Genomic DNA, 13,488 nt, shown 5'->3' on the forward strand with positions numbered 1-13,488 from the left:
CAGCGACCCTACTGACGATAGAGACACGAAAATGACGATTGTTTCTACCTCTGACGTCATCTTTTGATCGCTACGTGGGGAGATTTGGAGAACAAAAGAGAAACTTTTTGATCAAAACAACAAGATCAGTCGCGATCAGTCCGAGCCTTTTTGTGTACTCACCTTCACACTCATACATCCTAATCCTGTACATACATCGTTCCGACATCAACGACCGCCACATCGCCACAGCATAGAACACTGAACCTTCGTCTTCAAAATGTCACTTTCCGTTCCCACCTCCGGTCAGTGCTCGAACGACGCTGCATCTCCCCCTTATCGAACCGCCGCAGAGAGGGTCTATCGGATACCGGGATTGCTCGAGAACATCGTGTCTTTCCTGCATCGCCAACGGGACTACTTGAACCTAGCGTTGGCGTCCAAGGAAGGATTCGCTATTCCGGCTTCGGAGTTCTACAGGAGTACTAGGCGCGAAATACTCGTCAAGTCGTTCCAGCGTGGCTGCGATCCGGTAAGAACCAGCCATATCGAGCTCCCGAAATTCCCAATTATCGTGACTGATTGCTCTTCTTCGGAGATATCGCAGGATCGTTTTGCTATCTATGCAAAAGGTGTACGCGAATTGAGTTTACCCAGCGCCAACTTCAGCTGTTCGGTACGCCCTCCACTGGAACTACAGAAACTTCTCGGGCAGCATCCGAGGTTACGAGAGATCAGTATCTACTGGTGCACATATATAGGGCAAGAGACGGCCCAGAATTCCCAACTTTACTCTTCCGGACATCAATCTGTGGAGGTGCACGGCCTCAGTCTGAAGGGACATCTGCAGCATGATCAGCGATGGTTCGTTGAAGGACCCTACCAGATCGATGATGATGCGCAAATCAAATGGAACGGATGCCTGTCATTGCATACCGACCAGCTACCGCAGCGCGAAGCCGTCCGGACAATCGACGAGATCCTTGGTCATCTTGCTTCGACGGTCGGCAATGCAGTGTCGCCCTGGAGTATCCTACGCGACTTGCATTCGCCGACAGTAACCATCTCCCTGGGCAAATTGGAGTCGCTGTTGCGCGGATGCCCCGGTCTGGCTACCTTGTCTTGCGTCTTATCTCGCTCAGGCGAAACGGCAACGTACATGGAGACTCTAAGCGAGTTACTTCGAGGACCCGGAGCGAATCTGACAAAGCTCGTATGCAAGGCAAAGGGTGCCGACCTGTGCATGTTCGCTCGACACCTTGCGATCTGCCCATTGCTGAGCGTGACTGGAACTCTTGACTGGAATCCACATAGAGGTGTCGCAGTTCCTTCGCCAATCGACGGCGCCAAAGTCGTTCACCTCTTTCTGAGTATTCAAATGCCGAGAGGATGGCTCGACTCGGTTCCCGGGCCCCTGGATGTAGCGAGATATCTCAGACGTAGCGTCCTACCCGGAAGCCAAATCACGATTATTGATAGCCTTAGCGAATATGGCGGCGATCATCAAAAGCTGTGGAAGACAACCCTTCGTATGACCTTGGAGACATTGGAAGATGACGACAAGAGAGGGAAAGCGCAAGCTGAGGACGCAGCGCAGCCGGTATGATAGACAGAGAGTGAGCGAGAAGAGCGGTACCCAAGAAGCAAGTGTGTTAGCCAGAGACTCCCTGTTGATATCGAAGAGAGGCTGACCCTGCGCTTTGCCGGTTTCTGCAAACAGGCTCTCCCGAAGTCGACCGACCGAAACACGCGATCCGACTGCGTGTCCCGAAAACAAACGAATCCATCGCCTAGCCAGATGGTACCAAACTGTCCTATCCATTCGAACTCACGATCTCTATCTCGACTTATGTCTGCAAGTGCACTTATTCCAAACCAAGCTCCATCGAGTTCTGGTATCCCTATGATAATTCACTATTTGGTAGTTCCAAATTTTGTCGTCTCTGATACATACAAGATATCGAATTTACAACTTTCCGGACAGACCTCCGATCTCGACAATACCCCCCTTGTTCTTGCCCTTGCCCATAACCTTGGCCATGCTGTGGGTCAAAACCATCATAGCTTTCCCCCCTTCCTTGTCGAGGACGATACGACTCGCGGCCTCAACAACCTCCTCGATCTTGGTAAGCTCCACATCGTCGGGTAACGCCTTGACCCCATCCTTCTTGATGATGTTGGTATCGACAAAGTAAGGGCAAAGGAGCCCGGGCTTGATCTTGATACTGGATTCTGGGTTGTTACGGTCGAACTTCAGGAAGTAATGGGGACGTCGCAATGTTCGGAAGAGCCCGAGTACCCCGTGCTTGGCAGCTGCGTACATAGGTTCAGAGGAGTACTTGAGAGAGGCCATGGAGCCGATCAGGAGAAGGGAATGGTGTCGGGGAGAGCCGGAAGATAGCGAGTCGCCTTTAGGAGCCGGCTGCGCAAACGCCCAGTAAGCGAGATGGGCGGTATAGATGACACCGGTCAGGTCGATGTCGATGGTCTTGACGTTGGGCTTGCGGAGCTCTGTCAAGACATGCCGAATCCAGAATCAATTTCTCTTTCGGTATCTCGCTACCCGATACAGCTTTTGATCGCACTCACTAAGATCGGCTTGGGGGAGGAACATCTCAGGGTCAGACTCTCCAATCCCGGCGTTCGCGACGACTACGTCCAGATGTTTGCCGGGCGATTTTTCCATGGCCTCTTTGAAGAGAGCCACTTGTGATTCCCAAGAAGTGACGTCGGTCTTGACAAAGTGGTGTCTGAGAATCACGAGATCTACGTAAGCGACAGAGACAAGGACTCTGAAGCTGAAAGGACCCACTTGTCTTTGCCAGAGATCCTACGCAATTCTTCGAGAACAATCCTGCCAGCCGTTTCGTCCATGTCTCCAATGACAACATAGGCTCTATTTAAAACCTGTGTGAGCTCGATCATGACGACCAAGACGGCGGAACGATACATACCCGCTCTCAGCCCATTTCCTCGCCATACCTCTACCTAACCCATTCGCCGCTCCAGTGATCAGAGCGGTACGACCCTGAAGCCAGTTCCATTCAGGTTCAGCGTTGAGATTCATTGACATGGTGCTATATTTCGCTGTATGACCAAGAGTATGGATACCGAACGCTCAGGGTGACCACGCACAATAGAAGGTGATTTATACAGATCACAGACCGACAGGCCATAGGATATGATAGCCGGTTGACGCGGAAGCAAATAATATGATCCCCGACTCTCAATAACCGGCCTCACTACCGCCTGACATTCAGCTCGAAGGATGCGATCCGCCATCGTGCAGACCAAAAGACTATGCTAAATTATATCGGCGCCTGGAAGCCTGGATGTGTACATCGTTGCCGTTATGCCTTCAAGCTTTTCCGCTTGGTCACACTCTCCGCCGATCCCACGCGGCAATATCGATCGGACACGGCGATGACATCGTACTCTCCCTGCTTTGAAGATTGGAGGGTGTAGCTATACTCTTCGATGTTAGCGACCGTCTGATTCGGGAGAGAAAGGTCAGTATCAAACTTTTTTTTTTTTGCATTTGTTCTGCACTTGATCTTTTACGCACGTCTGTATCCTCGATAGCGAGTTTCTTCCCGACCCATGTTGATCGCGTCCAGGTACTGTGCAGGCGCCGAAATAGGTTGTTAGCGTTTGTACGAAAGTCGATTTTCCCGCTACACCACATACAATGCAAAAGGTGGTGTCCCCTTGAATGTGATCTCGATGTCCGCAACATTGCCTGTTCCGCCCGCACAAAAGTCAGCCTTCTCGCCCACGACGATCTGGATGGCCCGTGCGGCAGCCCATCACACACCTTCATGCAGCCATGATTCCCCGTCCTTGATTTGCGCAGAGGGTAGCGGGTGGACTGTGGTGCTCATATCGCGGATAGGACTTTCGCACTGCGATCATAAGGTGAACGTGATCAGAAACGTTTGCGCGTCCGTGCGAGGTCGTGACTATACTCACATGAGCCGCTTTTCGATGAGAGACGGAAGTGATCTCAAAGGTGCCTGGGCGATCAGCCAGCCTCGAGAAGTTGGGCTTGTCCGTCTCTATCTTGTGCTTCTTGCCGGCAAAGATGTAGCTACAGGACCTTTCGTTGATCAGTACCGATCGTCTCCCCACGTATATGTTACCCATACCTTAATGTCCATGGTCTAGTTCCTGTATGATATGCATAGCTTAGCTCGATCCGCGTCAAGTGCCTCACGTCGACTCACCTTGTAACAGATATTCCAAGGTATCACCTACACAGTAGTCTGACCCCTCAGTGATTGCCTTGACACTGGCTGGCTCGACAACGTTGACATAAACCGATAGGTCTTCATCCTCTGGCGGCTCCCAAGCACAACCGTTCGCATCGGAAACGTTGACAATCTTGATTTGGTAAGTGCCAGCGTCTTTGAACTTGAAGTCCGGCACGTCCAAGTCCCACTTCTTCTGTTTGATGCCTGTTTTGTTGAAAAGCTCTGGTGCTCCCCTCCTATTGCCTTGAATGCTGAAGTGAATATCAAAGGGAGCTTTTCCCTTGAATTCAACCTGTGCCCGGTTCTTGTCACGCGTCAAGCTGTCGTGCAGACAGTACGTCGAAGTCGTTCTACTGATCATACTGGCCGTCGGTCGCTCAAGTACAGTATGATGGACGGAGATTCCGGATTTCTTGACGTTATTGTCGGCCTGGAAGTCATACGATCGATCCGCGACTTGCAGAATGTCGTAGGTGTGTTTGCCGGGTACGACTGAAAGAGCAAGGTGACTCTGCGATGTTGACGCCTCCGCATCATGCGTGGTTTGTGTAGTCTTGTGGCCTTCTCTGACATGTGTATGTGAGAAGCGGTATCGGAAAGGCGCTTGACCTGGGATGCGGAATGGCAACCCGCCTAATGAGCCAGTGATTTAAATATGCGAGATTTGTAGCTTGGTGACTTACCCTTGAAAAAGAGTTTGACAGTGTCTTCTTTCCCTGCGCATACAGCATCGCGTCGGGGGGATACAGAGCTGAAACCGTCAGACTCCGGTGTCAACGCGACTTCGGGGCGCGGAATGTGTTCAACCTCCACATCGGCAGTCTCAAGGGGTACCGAACCTGGGCAATGTTTGTCGTGCACCTAGAGGAAGCCCGTCAGATGTCAGCTGGGGCACTTTTGCATTTTTCTGGCATCTCGTCAAAATGACAGCAACAAGGTGGTATTTGCCTGCCGTTCTCAGCTTCAGTATTGAGTCGTGGTGATTTGACCGGAATGTCTCGGTCTGTCGATCACCATCGCGTTGATAGGTAACCTCCCATGGCTAGTAGAGGTTGCATTAGCGGAGAATCATGCTCAAAACATCCATCGAATAATACGTACTGCTGTTCCCGTCAGTTTGAGCGGTACCCCAGCTGACGACCCTTCCACGATGGAGAAGGGCACACCCGCAGTCGCATCGAACTTCGCGGTGGGCTGTTTTCATAAGCGGTCAGCAGCCCAGTAACGATATACCTTCTGAAGAAGCGACGTACCCTTTCTGTCCTGACGTCGAAGCTGAGGTTATGATCTGGAAGCGCGATCATGCAGCCATGACCATCCCAAACCCGGGTGAGGGAGACCGAGAATTGACCACCATCCCTTTCGAGTCCGGCAGGGGTCGTGACGGAGATCTTCTGCTTGCCTGCACTGCCGAAAGTCTGGTTCGCGGTCTCGGACTGATCTAGCCAGATGACAGCTCGCTCGACGATGAATGGTGCCGTCCCCTGCACGAAACGATTTCGACGTCAACATCAAAAGTGGGACCTCGCAGACCAGTTAACTGCTCGCTGGAACTAACCTTCAACGTGAAATGAACGTCGGTCGTGTTGGTCTGGCAGGTCCAGATGTCCTTGCGACCTGTACCTCGATGGTGCCGAGGGTCGAGATGGAACTCGGCCTGAGGAGATATCGTCTGCTCGAACCGATCCGCGGAGATCGGCACGTCTTTATAGTTCGAGTCGGAAATGCTGATTGGCACCTGCATAGGAACGAAGATGGTGTATTAAGCGGGTTGCGCGAAACAAGAAAGTAGAAAAGCACCCACAAAGATGTATTTCCCTGGTCGATCCGGCCGGACAATGATCTCCTCCTTTGCCTTGTATATGTTCGACTTGGTGTACTCTTTGTGCGTTTCGCCAGAGCGGTAAGATGCGTATTTGACGGTGTAAGGCGGTGTGCCTCCAACGAATTCGATGTGAGCCCTGAATCCCGTATCACCGGCACTAATACGATTGATGGGGTAAGTGTTATGCTGCTGCTAAGACAGGGACACGCGATGAGCTTACCAGTCACGCTCCGCAGTGTATTCAATCCGGCTGCTCGGCGGCGGCACTTCTTGTACAACGAGCGAGGCCAGTCCCTTGACGGACCCCTGACACCTTCCAGCTGAGATTTGGCGTAGAGAATACGTTCCCGGTCGGTAGACAGTATGTCCAAACACATTGCGCGAATCCGTCAGGTTTTCCGTGCGAGCAAGGTGCTTGGTGCCCGGCTCGGGCTCGTATTGCAGTTCGATGACGGCTTCTTTGGCGTTGACGTCCTTCTTGATTTCGATCATCAAAGTGACGTTTGCGTTCTCCTTCATGAAGAGATGGCTGCCTTTACGGCTAGCAGCAGGTTGACGCGGACTGAAGCCGGCGGTAGGTAGAGCTTGGACTTGGTAGACTAATTTGGCTTTTTCGACGTCGGGATGATGTACGTTGTGCAAACCATCTTCGACCGATAGAACCTGGACTTCGTACGTTCCGGGTTCCGAGTGGTCGATCGTCAGAGCAACATTGCGCTCATAAGGGGTGGCATCTATCCTTGGTGCTTTGAGGTTGAGTTGTCGTTTGCTGATTTGCTTCTCAGCGTCGTCCTGCCCGTCCACCTGAACCTTCGGCATATCGCGCTCGATATCGCGCCTCACATGCTGTGTCGTAGCTCCTCCCTGCTTGGTTACCGCCCATCGCACGGTCATAGGACCGGCTCCCTTGATCCGGACGGTCTCTACATCGGAATCGCCAACGCATCGGACGATGGGTCCTGATGCCTTTTTCTTCTTCTTTGACACTGAAGTTTCAGGACTTTCGACAAAGTGACCTGCGCTAGGACATTCAGCAACGATGACAGGACCGTTTGTTGCTTTGACGGTAAAGCCATAGTCATCATGGTCTTTTACTCCGAGTAGGTCGATGACTCCGGTCGCCTTGATCGGCAAATAGTAGAGGTTTTCGCCAGATCGGATGGCGGGAGGCAGAGCCGAGAACTTGTCGTCCGCCTTGACCGAACGGCCGATCTGGTTCGGTTGATCGCGAATCCGAAGTTGTTCCGCATCAGAACCAGCGGTGGAGGCCTCGACGACGACGTCCTCGTCTTCGTACCACTTGCGTTGCTTGTACGCCTTCTCCGTCGCAGCTTTTTTCGGATGGTCGAGATCTTTGGCGCTGATTGTGAACATTTTTGGTACGAGATCTTCGGGAGATCGTACAGCGTACTGCAAGGTGCTCGGCTGCGAGTTGTTGAACAGTATCGGGATGTACACCGTCTGCTTAATACCGGGTTCCAGGCAGAACGTAGCTCCGGTAGGATTGAAGATAGCATCTCTACACGAATCGAGAAATATCAGCGTGGAACCTGCTTGCAGGCACGAAGCATCGAGTACCTACCCATTCTCTAATTTCCGGATGGACCGATGCCCTAGCAGATGCTGCTGCTCTGCTATGACTTGATCGGGCTTGACCGATCGTTCAGTCAAGGTCTGTACGTTATCCATTGTACCCGTCATCACTATAGAACAGCCGCAAGGGAGAAGGCGAAGTGAGCCAAGAGCGCCTCGACCGCAACTCCAGGCTAAGGCTTACATTTCCATATCCACCCGAGCACTGCCAGCACGACAGCTCCCAGCTAAGTTCAGACGGTCTCGTTAGCTTAGTTCCATACCTAATCGAATGCTTTTCCTGCGAACTCACGTCGATCTGCCCAAATAATATCGCATTGACAAGTAGAAAGATCGGGAGATAGCGGGCTATCCTGCCTCGACTCTGCAGTAGTCCAGGGATGTGTAGCGATCCGATGACCGAAAGGGTCACGACATCCAACAAGGACCATTTCACCAGGTAGGTTGAAGCGAGCGATCCTTGTCTAGGTAGATGGCCAGAGACGTATGAGAATAGCTGGGCGACAGACGATGTCGGTAGATCTGCCTTGGTGGCCGGATCTAGCGATCGTAGTGACAGAGCCAACGCGTCGCTCAGCTTGTAAGCCTGACATACGGCAGGGCAGAAATCAGCTGTTGACACAAGCGGATGGCAATACCAAACCTGAGTCTACGAACCTGTGTTGCTAGCACAAAAGCATAAGCATAGTAGGACTGTTCGGCGGAAGGTATCCACGACTCTGGTATCCGCGAAGGACGTCGATTCGTGGCCGACATGCTTGACCGTTTCCTTTCCTTGTTACCTGCAGATCCCTAGGTAGCAGGAGATCCAGAAAGGCCCAGTCGACGATGTGATGTCTTTCTGTGTTACTATGTCCCCTGGAATAAAGGCAAGCGGAAATGTAAGAACATGTTTGGCGAGGTCGAGCAACTGAGCAACTGATAAGTTCACGACGATGGTTTCAACAATTCCGGGGGGTTTCGTCATCTTTCTCGGGTTCGCGCGGACATCAAAATGTTTTGGGATGTCCGCTCTGTGTCAAGCCTGAAGCAGATGGGGAGCTTTACCGGTTCGATCTTGGGTGATTGTGTGCGGGTGGTACATCGTTGGTATCGTTGACTATACATGGCGCATATGGTATCAGAGATGCACAATATTGTCGATGGCCTCCAGGAGACGCCGATGCTCAGCGTTGCATGCTATATCGCATCGCATTCACATGTGCGCCCTATGGCCCTCAAGACCCGGTCGAATCAGCTCGACCCGGATGATTCGACCGCAGATGCCTCGCATGTCCTCGGTATATCCCGATGGGCATGGATGATTGGACCCTGACCCTGGTGACGAACAAGATATATAATACGCGGGGGGAAACAGCGAAATCGAAAGGACGAAACACATCATTTCGACATCATCATCACCGCTGATCACTCTACCAGCTACCTATAACACCTGCTCGGATCTCTCGCTCCAAACATGCCTCGCCCTCACAAATTCATCTCTGACGACGAATACTATACTTGCGGGGAGCTGTACTATCAGATCGTCCCCGACACCAGTTCTGGGCAACGCCCCACTTTCGCCATCACCGGGATCATCCCTCCCGAGAAACTGGATGTTACCAAAGTCGCCTTGTACGTCACACAGCTACAGCAGCAACAGCAACAAGATGGCACAGCGGACAGTGGCGTCGGCGCGGTCGCTAGGTATAGCCTCCCCTTGTCGGACGAGGACGTCAACAAGGTGTACGATGCCGGTCTTCCGTCCTCCCATGGCAAGGGCAACGAAACTGTTTACGACCCCACCTACCGGCAGGCTCACGAACTCAAGGTGCGCTTCGGAACTTGATCGTCAGAGAGTACCTATATTCGCCTCACGCAATGCTGATCGAATCGAGAGACATGCTCGTTCCAGCCTCCCGATTTCGCCCTGTCCACCGACCTCATCGAAGCTTCGGACGTTCTAAACAGCCTGCCCACCACGATCGGTCTGGCTGACCAGCGATTGACGGTCAAGCTCCATAAGCTCAATGCTTATGCGACTGGCGGGTTCTTCAAGCCTCATCGAGAGTCAGTCTGTCGCCCTAGAAAGCGATAAGAGTCATCGTAACTGATACCATACCGTACCTTGTTTCGACGCGGCTACAGCACCCCTCGAGGTCAAGACCACATCGGAACATTGACCTTCTGTCTCCCTTCTCATTTCACAGGCGGTGATCTGGTCATCCGTCAAGATGCCGCTGAGATCAACGTCGATTGGTCTCGCCAAGTACTCGACCCTGCCACAGGTGTGGGATCTGTCGGTTGGTGCTTCTTATACTCGGATTGCGAACACGAGGTCTTGCCTGTTAAGAGCGGACTCAGGGTGACCCTGGCCTATGATGTGTTTTATCATCGGGAGGACCCTGCGAAATACCCTGCCGGAGAAGAGAAGTTTGTTCTTGGCGATAGTAGAGCCAACGAGATGCTAGCCATCTTTTCCAGGATGTTCGACCCTAGAACCTCGCTGGACTATTTCCCCGACGGCGCCACGCTCGGTTTCGGCCTGCGACATGCATACGCAGGGCAAAACGGTTGGGTGAAAATGAAAGACCTCCAAACCCGGCTCAAAGGGATTGATCGAGCTTTGCTAAGCACTTTAGTCCGCTGTGGCCTTCATTATGAGATCACGGCCGTCTATGAGGCAGACCAGGATGAGAAGGAGTGGTACGTTGACCAGCAACATCGGGAACACGGAACCGGAGGGAAGGACGGAGATCTTTTCGTCTACGTTCAAGAAGGCAACACCAAACATGGATACAATTCCAAGCTGACTGCCGAAGTCGACGAGCGGTCTTGGCCATACTATCAAGGAGTCCTGATTTCCCGTCACCCGCGCCTACTGGCAGGTGCAAGTCACGTCGAGGACACATACGCCGAATTGGTAGAGTCCGGTGCACAAGATCGACCGGACATTGTGTGGATCACCGAGCCGAGCGTCTATGAAAACAGGAATGACTACTGCGCATATGGAAATGGTTAGTCGCAGAAGGGCCGGCGCACCGATCGGATCCAACTGACTCACAACCTGCCATTCAATGTTATCAGAGGCTATGCACACAACCTGTTACACGGCGTGTGCGATCGTTGCCAAGCTGCCTCCGGCCAAGGACAGGAAGCTTCCCAAGGCACTCGAAAGGTTCCTGGACGATGACGATGACGCGGAGGCGATCAACACGCACGAAGCTGACGCCGCCATAGCCGAGACAAGCGTCTGATCTTCGACCAGTCAATCCTCAGCGATGTAGTCGTGCAAAGTCCCGGATGCTCTCATGGCCGATTCTGTAGGTGACGAGCATTCCTTTGGCCCTAGCCAGTCTACGCTGTCTTGATGGATCATGTCGATAGCCCCTTCCACGGCTCGACTATCGATCGCAAGCGATGAGGAGACTATTTTGAGCATCGATTACCACTTGTAATCATGACATGCATAACCTTCGATGTCAAGGATCCTGAAGAATTCGTTGGTCACTGTTCGGCTGTCGGTACGGTGGTTTGCTTGATCAAGATGCGAGATCTGCTATCGAACGTGAAGGAGCGAAGACCGGCGCGAAACCTCCTCGTCGCTCGAGCATTTCGGTATCGTCAGCGCCAACTCGCTGACCTTTCCTCGACTCGAAAGGGCGCCGCTGTGTCCAACCTTGCTTCAAAGACAATGCGGTCGAGATACATGGACAAAGAGGCGATGATGTTTCATCAGGAATGTAAGTGACGGACAAAGACGCCATCGGTTTCAAAAGATATTCACCGAAAGGCCGAGAGGCGTTTCACGTGACGCTTGCTCCGTGTAAGGTCTGGCTCGAGGTCGGTGGCGTTTGCCGATCAGCCGAGACCGAGCATTCGAACAGGCGGACAACCGATTCCGATCGGCCCGGCCATCGGCGACGACCGTGATGAATGGTTGTATCAACTCAAGTAGAGTATTTAACCCGCTCTCTGAGCACAACTTCTCTTCTCGAACTTTGAGTCTTTACAGTCTTTTCTCTCTCTCGCACGAAAACACCCCTTCGCTCTTACCTACAGCAAATACCAATCCATACGTCGCACGCCATGTCGCCTACCAACGACGCTGCTGCTCAACGATCGCCGGAGGAGAGGGCAGCCGAACTCCTGCCTCGCATGACCCTGAAGGAGAAGGCCGGTCTCATGTTCCACACCATCACTACTCTCGATCCTCTTGACGCCAACGCTTTCGGTCTCGGAAGCACCAAAGAATTCCTAGAGAGAGGGATCGTTCACTTCAACGTGCACGGCGCTGTCGATGACCCCAAGGTGATCGCGAGACATCATAACGAAATGCAAAAGCTTGCCCTTTCTATGGGCGTCAAGGTACCCATTACGATCAGCTCGGATCCGAGGCATGCGTTCTCGCACAATGTCCTAGCTTCAATGATGGCGGGTTGCTTCTCCGAGTGGCCCGAATCCTTGGGTATGGTCGCTCTGCAAGATGAAAAGAGGATGGAAGAATACTGCGACATCATGAGACAAGAGTACGTGGCCTCTGGAATTCGAGCCGCTCTCCATCCTCAGGTGGATCTCGCCACACAGCCTTTGTGGTCCAGGATAGCCGGAGGGTTAGGAGAGGATGCCGACCTGGCGTCCCGTTTAACTGCAGCCTACGTCCGAGGTATTCAGGGTGCCGTTCTTGGGACCGAGTCGGTGTCCGCATGCGTCAAGCATTTCCCAGGAGGCGGTCCTGAGCGTGATGGACACGATTGTCACATGCCCTGGGGTGCCGAGCAAGACTACCCCGGCGACCAATTCGAATACCACCTCAAGCCATTCAGGGCCGCCGTTGACAGCGGTGTACGACAGGTCATGCCATCGTACGGCAAGCCGATGGCCACAAAGTTCCCCGAGGTTGCGTTCGGTTTCAACAAGGAGGTTCTCGACGGCGTCTTGCGCAAAGACCTCGGTTTCAAGGGCATCATTTTGTCGGACTGGCTCATCTTGGAAGGCGTTCCCGGATCCAAAGATGATGCCCTGCAGGCCAAGGCCTGGGGAGTCGAGCATCTCTCGCTGGACGAACGGATCATCATGTCGCTCGATGCCGGCGTCGATCAGTTCGGTGGCAACACATGCGTCGACGCACTCGTGAAGCTGGTCGAGTCGGGCAAGGTACCTGAGAGCAGGATCGACCGCTCGGCCTTGCTTCTGTTGGAGGAGAAGTTCCGTTTGGGCATCTTTGACAACCCCTACGTTGACGAAGAAAAGGCCGCCACCATTGTCGGCAAGGACGAGTTCCGACACGCCGGTCTGCGAGCTCAATCGGACTCGCTCACATTGCTGCAGAACCGAAAATCGTCCAAGGACGGTAAACCTATTCTGCCGCTCGCAAGGGGGACCAAAGTCTTCCTCGAAGGGTTCGCGTCGGTCCCCGAAAAGTACTCTGGCGACGTCGTCTCCTCCGCTTCTGAAGCAGACGCTATCATTGTCAGGATGGACACCCCCTGGACTCCTATCGGCGAAGGGGAACTCGCCAGGCAGTGGCATCACGGGCCGCTCGACTTCAAACCTGAACAGCTCGAGCGCATCGCCGAGCTCGCCAAGCTAGCTCCCGTCGTCTTCGACATCTACTGTGATCGCCCACCTGTCCTCGGTAGTATCGTCGACTCTGCCTCCGCCATTCTCTGCAATTACGGGGTCCGAGAGGAAATTCTGCTTTCCGTTATCTATGGAGAAGCTTCGCCCAAGGGCAAGTTGCCCTTTGATCTCCCCAGGAGCAACGAAGCCGTTATCGCTAGCAGGTGTGATGTCGCTTTCGATACTAAGGACCCGGTCTTCAGGTTCGGCCACGGATTGAGCTACGAGTAGACAATCGGG

General features: G+C 53.1%; 4 protein-coding genes across 4 annotated transcripts; 2 read left to right on the plus strand and 2 right to left on the minus strand.

Annotated features, from left to right (window-relative positions):
- Positions 1–259: 259 nt before the first annotated feature.
- HD553DRAFT_337094 (uncharacterized protein) lies at positions 260–1,711 on the plus strand (the record flags this gene model as incomplete). The annotated part of the gene is made up of 4 exons (XM_046182262.1): positions 260–511; positions 587–655; positions 680–1,626; positions 1,700–1,711. The coding sequence occupies 3 exons, from the start codon at positions 260–262 to the stop codon at positions 1,583–1,585; spliced, it is 1,227 nt and encodes a 408-aa protein (XP_046033691.1). The 3' UTR covers positions 1,586–1,626; positions 1,700–1,711.
- Positions 1,712–1,864: 153 nt separating this feature from the next.
- On the minus strand, positions 1,865–3,087 carry HD553DRAFT_288676 (uncharacterized protein). Its single transcript, XM_046178303.1, has 4 exons — positions 2,934–3,087; positions 2,792–2,875; positions 2,569–2,729; positions 1,865–2,490 (listed from the first exon to the last, which is right to left on the minus strand). The coding sequence occupies exons 1-4, from the start codon at positions 3,050–3,052 to the stop codon at positions 1,946–1,948; spliced, it is 909 nt and encodes a 302-aa protein (XP_046033692.1). The 5' UTR covers positions 3,053–3,087; the 3' UTR covers positions 1,865–1,945.
- HD553DRAFT_317952 (uncharacterized protein) lies at positions 3,088–8,546 on the minus strand. Its single transcript, XM_046180816.1, has 18 exons — positions 8,305–8,546; positions 7,940–8,233; positions 7,832–7,874; positions 7,637–7,757; positions 6,275–7,573; positions 6,034–6,211; positions 5,788–5,967; positions 5,483–5,713; positions 5,331–5,423; positions 5,164–5,271; positions 4,913–5,090; positions 4,203–4,838; positions 4,125–4,146; positions 3,949–4,066; positions 3,794–3,881; positions 3,667–3,718; positions 3,545–3,599; positions 3,088–3,470 (listed from the first exon to the last, which is right to left on the minus strand). Exons 1-18 carry the CDS (start codon positions 8,401–8,403, stop codon positions 3,330–3,332), a joined length of 3,936 nt encoding a protein of 1,311 aa, XP_046033693.1. The 5' UTR covers positions 8,404–8,546; the 3' UTR covers positions 3,088–3,329.
- Positions 8,547–8,759: 213 nt separating this feature from the next.
- Positions 8,760–13,479, plus strand: HD553DRAFT_337096 (glycoside hydrolase superfamily; the record flags this gene model as incomplete). The annotated part of the gene is made up of 7 exons (XM_046182263.1): positions 8,760–9,457; positions 9,542–9,696; positions 9,775–10,643; positions 10,714–10,877; positions 10,914–10,949; positions 11,114–11,369; positions 11,642–13,479. Exons 1-7 carry the CDS (start codon positions 9,104–9,106, stop codon positions 13,477–13,479), a joined length of 3,672 nt encoding a protein of 1,223 aa, XP_046033694.1. The 5' UTR covers positions 8,760–9,103.
- Between the last annotated feature and the right edge of the window lie 9 nt (positions 13,480–13,488).

The sequence above is a fragment of the Filobasidium floriforme genome (assembly GCF_021052385.1).
Source record: "Filobasidium floriforme strain CBS 6241 chromosome Unknown HD553scaffold_23, whole genome shotgun sequence".
Classification (NCBI taxonomy): Eukaryota; Fungi; Basidiomycota; class Tremellomycetes; order Filobasidiales; family Filobasidiaceae; genus Filobasidium; species Filobasidium floriforme.